The sequence below is a fragment of the Artemia sp. Qi Xiang Cuo genome, chromosome 17, assembly GCF_049724085.1.
Source record: "Artemia sp. Qi Xiang Cuo chromosome 17, ASM4972408v1, whole genome shotgun sequence".
NCBI classification, from domain to species: domain Eukaryota; kingdom Metazoa; phylum Arthropoda; class Branchiopoda; order Anostraca; family Artemiidae; genus Artemia; species Artemia sp. Qi Xiang Cuo.
Window position 1 is genome coordinate 23,946,281 of NC_142810.1, and position 13,070 is coordinate 23,959,350.

Genomic DNA, 13,070 nt, shown 5'->3' on the forward strand with positions numbered 1-13,070 from the left:
ATGTGACTGTCAATTCTGATTAATTGTCTAATGACTAATGTCATAATAGCTCCAATATACATGATTTCTTTGTTGTTGTTTTTTTTTCAGTCAGTACTTTTCTATTTTAGATATTTCAAATGTACTGAAGAAATACCTGGATTATACAATGGAAATTTATATAGGAACACCACAAGTTCAGATTGGTAATGAAATCCAAAAGGTAGATGCAGAGTCCCAAACAGATTTAGAACTGTTGTGGGACTTCATAAAGCTTTTGAGAAGAGAGGGAAGATTTCCTGAAGAGCTGGATAAGCCAAAAAGGAAAAGAAAGACAATCATACAAACTTTTGGGCAGATGTCTGATGAGAATAGCTGTAGCACTGATGCGCCTGGTTTACTATCAGTTAGTTCATTTTAATCAATAGGTTCTTTCTTCTAAGCTTTGCTTGTATAAGTTTCTAAGTTTCTAAGTTGTCTAAGTTTCAGTATAAGTTTATAAGTATTTTTAGTTCTTATCCTTAGTTCTTGCTAGGAATGATAACTAAGCTAATTTTTAATTCTTACTTATACTGAAATGATTTTTCTGGTTACATTTGGCTATATGAATTCAAACTATTTCAAACAGATTTAAACCTGCTTAACAATCAATTCCAAAGAATAAGAATACAATAATTTACTTAAATATAAATTCAATTAGAAATAATATCAAGACATAGGGGAGGGGATATTCCTCTTCTAGTATTGGTCTTTAGGATCCCTGCTCCAACTGAACCAATTATAATGCTTAGTCCTCTATGAATAACAGTTAATTGATCAATTGATCGTTAATTGATTCATTGGTTAATTGAATTTATTGATAAATTTTTGTTACTGTTAGAAATAAAATTACACATTAGGAAGTATCAGATTGTCGTATTTCTTTCCTTAAACTCTAGAAAAAAAACCTTATGCCTGGTCCAAATGAACCTCTCCTCACCAGAAAAAAATTTATAATCTATGACTAAGAATCAACCTATTGTGTGTGTTTGACCCCTAGTCGTATTAATAATTCTTAGATTTCCACCTAGGGGTCTGGTGTGCATGTAGTCAACATTCCACTCTTCTCTCATACACCAACCACCATATTTAACACCACTATTGGCAACTTATTTTCTTGACCTGGAATTTTTTTTTAGATTGAACAGCTGTTTTGATCTGGGAGAGGGGCTGATTCAAATAATATTTCAGGAACAAAAAATATGTATTAAGCTCAGTTTATAATATTTCAAAAGCCTGAAATTAACCTCTATGTAGAGTTTCTTTGTTTTGTTTTCTGAGAACTTATTTAAAAGGCGTCTTGAACTTTTTGCAGAGAAAACATGCCAAAAACCTGACATGTCATATGAAGAACTTTTTTTTTCCTGGGCGCAATTTCTTTTTGCCAAGGATGGGGCTCTTGTTTTGCCTTATAACTTGAGGAATATGCAGATTCTAGAAGAAAGCTTTTGCAATTAAGTGTTTGAAAATAACAAAAAAAGATTTTTGCTAGCTGGACATCAAAGAAAAAACATAAAATAGAATTAAAAAGAAAGAAGGAAAATAGGATAAGACTGAAAAGAAATATATGCATTTAAATGTTTGAAAGTAACACAAGATAGTCTTTTTTGCCAAGAAAGCACTCCAAAGCGAAATTTGAATGGACTTACCCATGGAGACTGTCATCTTGCTAAATATTATTGTTCTTGGCTATTTAATACAAAAAATGAAGATATAGATAATTCTGTTGAAAATGATTTTTGTGATTTGGCTAGGTATCATCTGTGAACTTAAATGGTGAGGTTGGAATCTAAATATCTGTAAAATCAGATAGAGGAGGGGGGGGTCCCCCCCTCAATAGTTTGGAAATAATTAGACACATGAGAATGAAAACTAGCTTTTTAATCATAGCATCTACACAAACATATTTGGGCTTATACATTATTTGAAAATAGCATGTAATTGTTCCAATAAATTTATGGAATTTATTGAATAAATCCCGATTTAAATTTGTAAGTTTGTATGCCTTCAGTAAGTGCTGCTTAGTTTCAGCTGCTCAAACTTTGCAGGAATATCTGTATTTTTGTGTCCTGGGGGGGCTAAGTCGCTTACAAATTTGGTAGCTGATTAATACTATCCTTGTACCTTCTTACCAGTCTCATATCTCTTCAAGTCAATCGGTTGGTGGTACAATTGTTGAGGGTGCGCTAAATATTCAATAGTTATTTACTCTATTTTTTCTGACATTGGAATTGGTACTTATTCAGAATTTTCAGTTTGCAAAGCATTGCACTGAATGCAAAGCATTCAGTGAAGCATGTATGTTTAATCCTTTTCAATTATCTAAATTCAGCACTAGACTCTTGATTCCTGTTGCCTTATTCCTGGATGGTCATAAAATAATCGATTCTTTAACCTTAATTATTTTTTTCTTAAAGTTATTGCGTATTTTGTTTGTGTAGTTTCTCCATTTTTAGTAAAATTATCTCTGTTGGTCCATTTTTTCCTTCCCTCACAGAAGCTGATTATGGTGTCCTTCAAGGCTGAATTCTAACACTATTTTTCTTTCTAATTTATAATAATAATATAACATAAGAAACGGTAAACTTATTACTTGGTGTCATCCATCTTGTTTTGTGTCTTTCCAAGACTTCAAAGATAGCTTGGGAAATCCCCCCTTGGATAGGTTATAAGAGCCAAATTTAAAACATTAAAAATTGTTGCTTAAAAGTGCAGCTTCTGTTACTTTCGTCTGGGTTAATTCGAGATACCTTTTATTCATTTGGAATTCACACTACATAGCCTCAATGCTAGAAGTAGATCCATTTGAAGTATTCCTGAAATTCAATCATCTCTATTTGGTAATTTTCAAATACTTAATTTTGTTATTAATTGCAATTAAAAAGCATGTTGTAACAGCTTCACTGATGGTAGTATCCTTAGTAAACCTCATAGACCCAAGTGTGAGGTTTGTTCAAATTTAGCAGACATATCTAGTTGCATCCAAGGTTGCCATTTGTGTAAATGTTCCATTAGTAGACTTAAAGACTGTTGTAACTCAGTCAAATTAGGGTTCATCTCGAAATGAGAGGTAATAAGCTGTCAAACGCTGCAAAAATCGTTTTTTTTTTTTCCGTCATTATCTAGGTTTCCATATTAGAAAATTAAATTTGTGACAAATTTTGTTTATATCATTCTTTACTCACTCAACCACTTTCAGCTAGACGAGAGAGCGTGGAGCGCTCAGTCACAAATACTATAATGCAAGTTAACCATGAATCTTGGTTATTAGTACCGTGTGTTAAGTTACTAAATCATTCAAATGTCATTAAAAAACTTGTATTATTTATTCGTTCAAACATAGTATTTAATAATGTCTGGATTATACATCTAACATATTCCTTGGATAATATTTATCCACTTTTTGTAATTAAAAACTCACTAAGTTAATTTCCTATTATATATTTTTATGTATGTTAAGTTATTGAAGGTTAATTGTAAGTAAAAAAATAATTAAGTAACTTTTGTTAATAAAATGTGTAAACCCTTAAATACCTTTTTGCCTGCTAAAATCAGGGTTGTAATCTGCTATGGGGCCGAGCAGCAACTTCCCCTCCCAGACCCCAGTTTGCTCCCCTCTCAGCTGAAACTTAGATCTTCTAAAATCTTGTCAAAACTAATGTAAGCCTGCATAATTCAAGCATCCACAGAAACGGGTCAGTTATCTTTATGATATCTTACCTTTTTGGTACTGTATGGCTAATTTTTCAGTTTTCACTTTCATTTTCACTTGATTTAGGAAAATTGGCTCGAACTTTACCTCCTCCCCCCCCTCAGGATTTTGATGAAGCGAAGGACCTCATAATACGACCCTTCTCTGTAAGGTACCTGAGAAATGCAAACCCCTGTATGAAATCATTTTCTTTACATCTATGAAACTAAATAAACCTGTTCAGTTGTCTTTTGTTTATTCTCTGTCAACTAGTACAGCAGCCCCTTAACATATGAACGTTGTCTGTTAATAAGTTCAAAATAATTAGGGCACAGAGGCGTCATTTGGAAGGGGGCAAGGTAGGGCATTTTCCCCTATAGAATTTTTCACCCCTTGCCCCCCCCCCCCCCTCCAAATTATGAAAGTACTTTTTTTGGTATTTTTATTGAGAAAAACGACAAATTTGCCACCCCTTCCTTCAGAGTTTTAACTAATACATTTTGCTCCCTATATATTTTCGTGAATTGACGCCAATATTAGGGTGTGATCGAGAATTTTTGCAATGGAATTGGGTGGTGGAAAACATATTCCATGAGCCAATCCCAACACCATTACCACCAGCTCTAGATGAATTTCGGATTGAATTGAGTGTTCAGTTCTGAGTTGATTCTGGAAGTCATTGTTTAATACAGTCGAATGGGTCTTATTTCCTGACTGTATGGATGTCAAATTATCCTGAAACTAGTTGCAAATGTCTATTATAAATTAAGAAAATTTATTCATGCAATTTTTGTGCATAATTCGCTTTTCAACGGCTCTGAAAGAATCTTTGCAGTGCTATTTTTCCCTGCAGAGTCTGTTTATTTTCTTTATAATCTGAATGAAACTGCATGTTATATTGTGTAAAATGAAAAAGAAAAATTATATTGAAAATATGAAAATGCTGTTTGGTCAGATGTGATTGTGTGTTAGAGTTGGTTCTGGTTAATGGTTTTGATTTTTTTTTTTTCCTGGAGCTTGCGTCAGTCTATTACCATAATAATTTTTTTTAGATTGAGAAGGATGGTGAATCTCAGGTAGGCCCAGTTCGAACTACTGAAGAACTAATTGAGATGTTTGGTGATACTGAAGGGGATGAGAAAGATGAAGACTATGTACCTGAACTAGAGCCACGTCGTGGCAGGGGCCGTCCTCGTGGTCATCGAACTGCTAAGCCAATATCTCTTCGGTGTGGCTCTCGCCATACAGAAGCCACTGAACTTGCTGCAATGGAAGATTTTCGTTCCTACTTAGAAAAGATTGGGAAACACACTGATGTGTTCACCTATAGTAAGCCAGAATTAGCCGAAATACTTGGTGGTTATTACTGTAACTGGTTAACCGGATGCAACTTTACCAAACGCTCTATTCAAAGTGTGGTTGGCTCTTTGAGACGGGTGTTTCTGAGAGATGGTGTTGGTCCAACCCATGAACTTGATATTAAATTAGATCCTGAGTTTGAGTTAGCGAATAACGCCCTTCGTGCTGCTATTGAAGTGTCATTGTTTCTCAAATCTGATCCTTTATCACATGTCCCTGTTACAGTCGAAGATATGATACAGATCTATCAGTCAGGTGTGTTACAGACAACATCCCCAGAGGGCCTGTTGAATAAAGTGATTTTTGAAACCATTCTTTTGGTAAAAGATGTTCAAGTTATGGAACTTTATACTTTAATTGTTGATGATCTTGTAGAAGGTATTGATGAGGCGGGGGCTGAGTGGTTTCAGTTCAGAGGGAGTCGATTCCATCTTTTTAAATCTGATAACCCGCTTTGCCCATATACCTCAATGAAAAAGTTTCTTGAGAATAGACCTAAAGACACTGTCCCTAAAAAAGGCTACCAAACTAGATTGTTTTTGATGCCCAATTCAGAAGCCGATAGCCCTGAAAATAGCCCGTGGTATAGTACATCCTCGATAGGGAAGGCTCCATTAAAAACGTTTATGCAGAAAATCAGTGAATGTGTGGGTCTTCCTATGTTGTATACTAATTTTGGTTTAAGAACAACACCTATTGAAACCTGGGAAGCTGCTATGGAAGTCATACTATCTGGAGAAGAAAGTAATGTTATAACAGTGGTTTCTGAGGGGATTGAGACAAACAGCTGTTTAAAAACGCAGGAAAGTATAGAAATTTTAAAATCTGCTCCTGAGAACCTGCCAAATCAAATATCTGTGGTTGTGGAGCCATCTGGTGAGATATCTGTCAGGTTAGGTGCAACTAGTGATCCAAATCCTAATGGTTAAATAAAAGAATTCTTGTTTTTATGGTGTTAAAAAAAAGTCACATTTTATTAGTACTGACATTATAGTAGAAATGGAGTCAGATAATTTCTTAGCCAGTCTAATTATTGAACATAATTAGTAGAAGATAATTTACCGGACAGATGAAGGGTCCAGGAACGGACCAAAAAGTTTTTCCTCTCGATTACTTTTAAACCAAGTCGTAAGTTCTTGGGGCAAGAGAAACAAAAAAATGTACAAAGAGATGTACAAAAATTTTCCGATACATCCCTCCTCCAAAACCAATGAATATCAGACTCATTTGTGGCTTATTAAACGTCAGAGTTTACTAAGTCCGATTTTTAATCTTTTTAGTTTAATCATGACTGCCATTTAATTGGAATCTATTCTTGACTACAACAGCATGTGTCAATAACCTGACTCTCAGTCTAATCTGCAGTTATGAATTTTCAGGAATTTATTCTTCAGTCACGCAATATTTTAATATTAAATCTTTATATTAATTATTTATGTGCTGTGTCATATAACTTTATTGAAGAATAAATACCTGACTATATATACCTGCAATCGAGGTTAATCATTTTTTTCTAATTACTACTACTTCTAACAACTCATCGCAGCACCAAGTTGCCTGAAGCCAACATGTCTATTTAGGCTCCTCTTACATCCTAATCTATTCAAAGCCTCCCACTTTACACCCTATCAGATTTTTTTTATTTCCTTTAAATCTTTCTTTACGACATCCTCCGGCCCCGACCGCGGACGACCTGCTTTCGGTTTAGCCCTAGACGGTTGACCGAAAAGGACCTTTTTTGGCAATCTGTTATCCTTCATCCTTAGAACTTGCCCTACCATCTCATCTTTTACCTCATTATAGCCATAGAAAGTGGGATTGAATGACACTTTTCTTACAGCCCACTGTTTGAAATACTGCCACTCAGCCGGGTATCCAAAACAATCCGTAGGCAATTTCTCTGGAAAACAAATAGAAATCTTCCTCCGTTTTTTGGAGTACCCAAACTTCAGAACCATATTTGACCCCTGTCATCACCGTAACTTCAAATATTCTAATTTTGGTTGGCAGACTTGTTTTCCTATTCTTCCAAACTTTTTTCAGCTGTGAAAAAAAAAGAAAAAAACACCCTATGCCGGTTAAATTCTGAAAAACAGGTCACGTCCAGCTAGACTTCCATGCATAAAAATAGATAGCATGAGTGTCTAAGTTTGACATGTAGGTGAACACCATATTTAAATAGTAATGGCTTACCCATTATCATTTTAATGTCCATCAGGCTTGGGTTAGGAGTCTTGCTAGACTTCTATATAAACGTTGCTTAAGTGTATGAGATGTCACAAATGAATCAATTTAAACAGGATGAATTTAAAAGAATAACTAATTGGTCAAGTGCAAAGAATGAATTAGTATCAGAGACAAGGATACATTAATCTGACCAAATTCTATTCAGTGTTTGGCAAGATTATCATCTGTATTTAAGGGTTTTCGTATAAATTGCTTTGCTTTTGTGAAGTTTTAGTTTGAACTTCTGCTTCAAGTTATGAAGCTTAAACAAATTACTAAAATGTGTGTCTGAATACCTCTGAATAGAGATTATTTTTTCTAACCTTTGATCTAATATTTCTTTCTTCTTCAGTACCAGAATCTGTTTGCTTTCTTTTCTTGATGTATTTCCTTTTTGCTTTCTTTTAGAATTCTCAGGGTTAGGTCAGAAAAACCATTTCAGAGACACTTAGAGTAAAGGGACAGGATAGTCTCCATGCCACTGCCTGTAATTTTGCTGTGCCTCTTAAGACAGCTGCTTTTTTAAAAAGTAAGACAGGATTTTCCCCTATGCCATTGCCCCTTAAATGGTATACCCTTTATATTCTATGGGAATGTTTCCTATTAATGTATTAATTCAAAATTACGACAACGATAGCTAATCACTTCGCCTTATTGTCCCTGTGGCTCATTAAACTAGACATAGCTCAAAGAACAACTTACAGGAAATATAGATGGCTCTGAATTTATTTCGAAGTATAAAATTATTTAGAGCCATGGGTGTCCATAAGCTGAATTCCAGGGGAGGGGGGGGGCCAAACTGGTCTAATTGGCCCTTTTAATTCTAGGTTATATAATAGAAATCAAAGAACAAAAATATAAAAATACGGCAGCATCATTCAGCCAGGGGGGGGCGCCCCCCCCCTGCCCCCGCTTATGGGCGCCCATGCTTAGAGCCTATTATATTTATAAGATATTGTATTGTACTGTAACCATTAATATATTAGGTATATCAGCGACTGTTCAGCCATTCTATTTTGTAATGCATTCCATGCAAAACTGTAGTGTTAGATAAACGATATTTTAGTTTTTTATTGTTTATTTTGAATTTTGTATAACTTTTTGGGGCCACTAAGGTTTTATTCTAACCTTTGGTTCAATACCTGTTAAAAAGCCACGTCGAGATCTCACGTGGCTTAATTAAACTGTCTATTTTAAAACCGTTTATCGAAAAATAAATTATTATTGAAAGTAAAGAGCTTTATAAGACCTGAGTCCAGTAGAAACAAAGTCAAGTAATATTCCTAAACAAACTGATCAATGTCGACGAATGAATAAAACTTCGGAAAATAAAATGCATAATCAAGTCAAACTTAAAACAAGCAGAAAGCACCACGACTTAGTGTAGGGCTACAGAGCCTTATACCTTCTGAAGGCGAGTTTCGATTAAGGTTCACGGAAAACCACCTGAATTTTGAGCCGCGTGGTTTTTATTTAACATAAAATCAGCCAAAAACAAATATAACGAGGTTAACCAGTCCCTGCAAATAAGAGATGTCCCTCTCTTCCTCTGACTCCCAAACCCTCTATTTAAAAAAAAAAACATATTTTCAATAGTGTTTTTTTTTTTTTTACGTTAAACTTGCAGTAAGAGGAAAAGAAAATCACCTTGCTAATCAAAATTGCTGGAAAGATTTAATAAAATTATACTAGTTATTTCAATTTCTAGAATTCTCAATAATTTTTCCTTTGGAGGGAGGGGGCTAAGGAGTGCCCTATAGTATTTCTTGTAAATGAAGCTTTTCTTGCCCAAGAGCTTCGAACTGTAAGTTTCATTCTGTTTGGGGAAAGCAAGTTTGTTTGGTGTATTTCTGGGTATCCTGCCACAACGGAAGCTTGACCATTTTGACCTAGAGACCAATCCCAGGAAGTTTTGAGTCAATCATGCACTCAAAATCAACCAATCCCCCCCTTCCATTATAAAACTTATGTTTACACTGATGAAAATTTGCAATATTTCATATTTTTACCCAAGGGGCCGTATGGAGCATGTCATGTCTCAACGCAAATTTAATGAGCTTTTCGATTATTTTTAGCAAAATAGCTGTCTCAAAATTTGTATCGCTTACCTCAGGCCGTTGCAGAGGTGCCGGTCAGTAAAAATGGGTATGGGAGGGGGTTGGTTGCAATCTAATTATTTTTACTATTAAAAAATGACACTAGGAAATTCAATACCCAATCAGATGCGCTCCTTCTGAAGTTTCTACGTCCATCCCTTCCATACGAAGTGGCTGGACTCTATGAAATTATATTGCAAGTCAATAGCAGCAATAGAGAGCTTTAACTAATTTTGTAAGTATAAGCGGAATTTATTTGGAATTTACTTGTATCTGACTACCACAACTATGATCTACGAGATGTGAACTATGATCACGCCTTGACGTGGTGATATCTTCCGACGGAATCCAAAACGCAGGGTAAGTTAATCTAAATAGTACAAAAGCTAGTCCAAGTAGCCTGAAAGGGATTAGAAGCAAGACTGGACGCACATGATTAGGCTGAGTTGATTATTTGAGAAAAGGATTTGTCGGGGATTTTCTGGAAAATTGTCAAAACAGACTTTGAACTGAAAACAGAGAGGATGACGTCATCCTCGGGTAGATTCATGTTGTGAGTATGTATTGTATCCATAGATATCAAAGAAAGCTGAACATAGTCTATGGTGTACAACTAATTCCCTCCCTTCGTAGGCAATTACCCCTATGTAAAATTATGGTGCCAAAGGGAAAGTAAGACATGTAAATTAATGAAGAAAAGAAGGGATTTCGGAATATACTACCTATGGTCAAACTATAGGTAGAATATATGGTGCAGAAAATCCTATAGGATAAACGTTTCTATTTCTTCTTTTTCTTGTTTTTGGAGGCTTGGGGTTATCATAACACGGTAAGATAAAGGTTAAAGCACATCATTTGCTTGCTTATTTCAGGAGTTCAGTCCTTCTTAAATTTTCTTTGTTCTGACTTGGAGTTTGATTTTATGCTATTGAAATTAAAAAAAAACAGACAAGAAAAAATCCAGACGGGAAAACATGCTAATGTATGCCTGGTAGGCGCAATTCGATCGCAAGGGGTGAATTAGCATCATGTGCTATGGATTTCGGTACTAGACCTAGTCCATGAGAAGCAATCACACCTAATCCTTAGTCGTACTCTGGTATCTCTGAACTTCCATCATAGGTCAACCTCCTACAGTTGCCCCTAATTTTATACTTTCAAATTTTTTTATTTATCCTATATCTTACCGTGTTACGATAACTTAACCCCCAAAACAGGCTATAAATGATAAAAAAATTTAACTAGAACGCAAATGAAGTAGAAGCCCTAACTAGACCTAGATATTTTTCAGCCGGTGAACAAAACGTAAAACAAAGAAGATATTTAAGCAAAGACCTCTACTAAGCCGTCCTCAAGGCTAGCTCTAGTCCTAGCTAATGGTTCTCAGATTGATCAAAGTTTAGCCAATTTAAAGAACTTCTCACTTAAAAGTAAATAAAAATAAATTTTCCATTCGAAAATGTATACTCAAGCTCTTATGCTTTTGGCTAAAGTGTTTTCTCATTTTTGAATTATCACTTCTAAAATTCCTGACTCATTTTACTGTTGGCACATGTCATGTATATTACTAGGTATTCAGAAAAGAAAATTTCCTCTTTGAGGTTTTATTGGGGTCAGTGTTTCCCCTTCCATTTTTTTCAAATCATTAGAAGGTCGGTGGAAAATCCCTAGAAATCCCCCTTTTCAATACCAAAATCCCTAAAGGTTTCCCCATTTTCTGACTTATTTCGAAGTCACAAGCCTGGTTATGCTGACTTTTAATAAACTCTCTTAAGGACGACTTATTTTGCAACTCAAGACCTTTTACTTGTACCAAAATAATCTTCTTTTTATATCTTCATTTTTAAAAATGCTATGTATTTATCGACTAGTTAAGTTCGGTTATGATTTATAGATTCCAGTGCCAGATCTCAGATTCTGGACCATATGAATATATTTTATTTATCTGTTTTTCTTTGAAACTAATTTATCCTTCTCTATTACTTTTTTTTGCAGCACCCTTGTTTTTATTTGAATTAGTACAAAGGATTGGAATGAATGACATCCAACCGGTCGCTTTTGCCAACATTATTTTTGTTTTGACTTTTTTTTATATTGAATTGTGTTAGAGTTAATAAAAATGTCTGAAAAAGGTGATTGAAAATATGGGATTTAAGGATAGAAAATTGCTTAAAATGTACTTTGAGTAATACAGAAAAGGTAAAATGTAAAACAATACTTAGGCATTTTTCACATTCTTGTAGTAACATGCAGTAAAGCAAAATAGATTAAGTAAGAGAAGTAGATTTCAATTCTGTTTTCTGCGGTGCATGACCAATCAGAGGGCTTAATTGGTTGCGTCAATAGGTTAGCGGATAAGGTGGTCAAATTAAATAAATATTAATTTTATATGGTTATTTTTGGTAATTTGGGTTATAAGGGCACACTGCTTATCACACCAATGTGAAAAACTCCATTAGTTGCCTCAGACTCAGATTAAGGTTATATTGATAATAAAAAATCATGATAAATCAATGTTTAGTCAGAATCAGATTCAACACCTTTGTCCTTTTTCTCGATAGTAGCTGATGTCTTGACTCTTTTCATGTGCAGCAGTAGCTGCTCGTCTTCACGAATGCATGGGGCACTTTCTTTAAATCCGGCCCTGAGTGTTATGTGAACTTAAAAGAAAACCTAGCAACAAACGGAAAATTTAACTCTGCAGTTTTGTTCCAAGCTTTTAGTATACCACTTATGAATTTACCAGATAAATATGCTACATAGGCTCAGGGACAATATTTGATCATAGGTGATACCCACTAAGACGCTGTTTTTTTGTTCGAATAGTGAGAGAATAATCTTTATTCCATTTTCTTTTGGCTTTCAGTAAAGCGCTAGTCAACTTTATGACGGCACAAGTGGAGGAGTGATAATTTTGTTCGTTTTAAGTTTCAACTTCGTTTTATAAGCCCATTTAATCCATGAGGTGTATATACTTAATTATTATTCTTTATTAGACATTCAATTTTTATCTATTATGTTCGAAACCTAGAGTAAAAAAAAATCAGACTGAAACCACAATTACAGAAAGGTTCATTGTTACTCTAGGTGTAAGTTTAGGAAATATCAAAGATTTCATCCAAGACCTCAAATACTCCCTTCTTCAACGTCACGTAATTCATTGCTTTCCTCAAACTTATACATCAAAATATTAAATCCCTCAAACAGGGATTTTGATGCAAAAAGCTTTGACAAAATATTCCTTCCCCAGAAAAACATTCTTTAATAACTAAAAGCAACTGAAAACCCATTCTTTTTCTAGCTTTTGTTTTGACAAAAACCATTGCACTGAACACAAATTACACGAAAGCTGTATTTTTACTAGAAACAGTTGTAAACCTTTTGTCCAAAACTCCTATATAGGAAACTTTCAGTCTCTTGCCTTGAATAACAAACACAATTTATTGGCTATTGAAAACAAGAAAAGTGGCTTGAACTACAATATTCTGTATTGACGGCATATTTTTTTCCCCTTTTTTTCTCTTCAGCTAGCTGGGCACTGGAAAATCAGAGAGCTGTTTAATGGCTTATTTTAAAGGAAATTGCTACATCTAGTGCTCTTTGTAATTAAAATTAATCTGGATCCACCACCTATGTGGCAAAACAGGGCAGAATTTAGACAAAAATATATAATCGATTAC

At 34.7% G+C, this 13,070-nt stretch overlaps 1 protein-coding gene across 2 annotated transcripts in view; it reads left to right on the forward strand.

Moving 5' to 3' along the window:
• The window catches only part of LOC148942026 (uncharacterized), a 36,883-nt gene extending 28,815 nt beyond the window's left edge, over nt 1-8,068 (forward strand). For both annotated transcript variants that reach the window (XM_089103514.1, XM_089103513.1), the window contains exons 2-3: nt 111-385; nt 4,762-8,068. In XM_089103514.1, the coding sequence (XP_088959640.1) occupies nt 149-385; nt 4,762-5,997 (1,473 nt within the window). In that variant the 5' untranslated portion in view covers nt 111-148 and the 3' untranslated portion in view covers nt 5,998-8,068. The remainder of the gene's footprint in view (nt 1-110; nt 386-4,761) is intronic.
• The last annotated feature ends 5,002 nt before the right edge of the window (nt 8,069-13,070 follow it).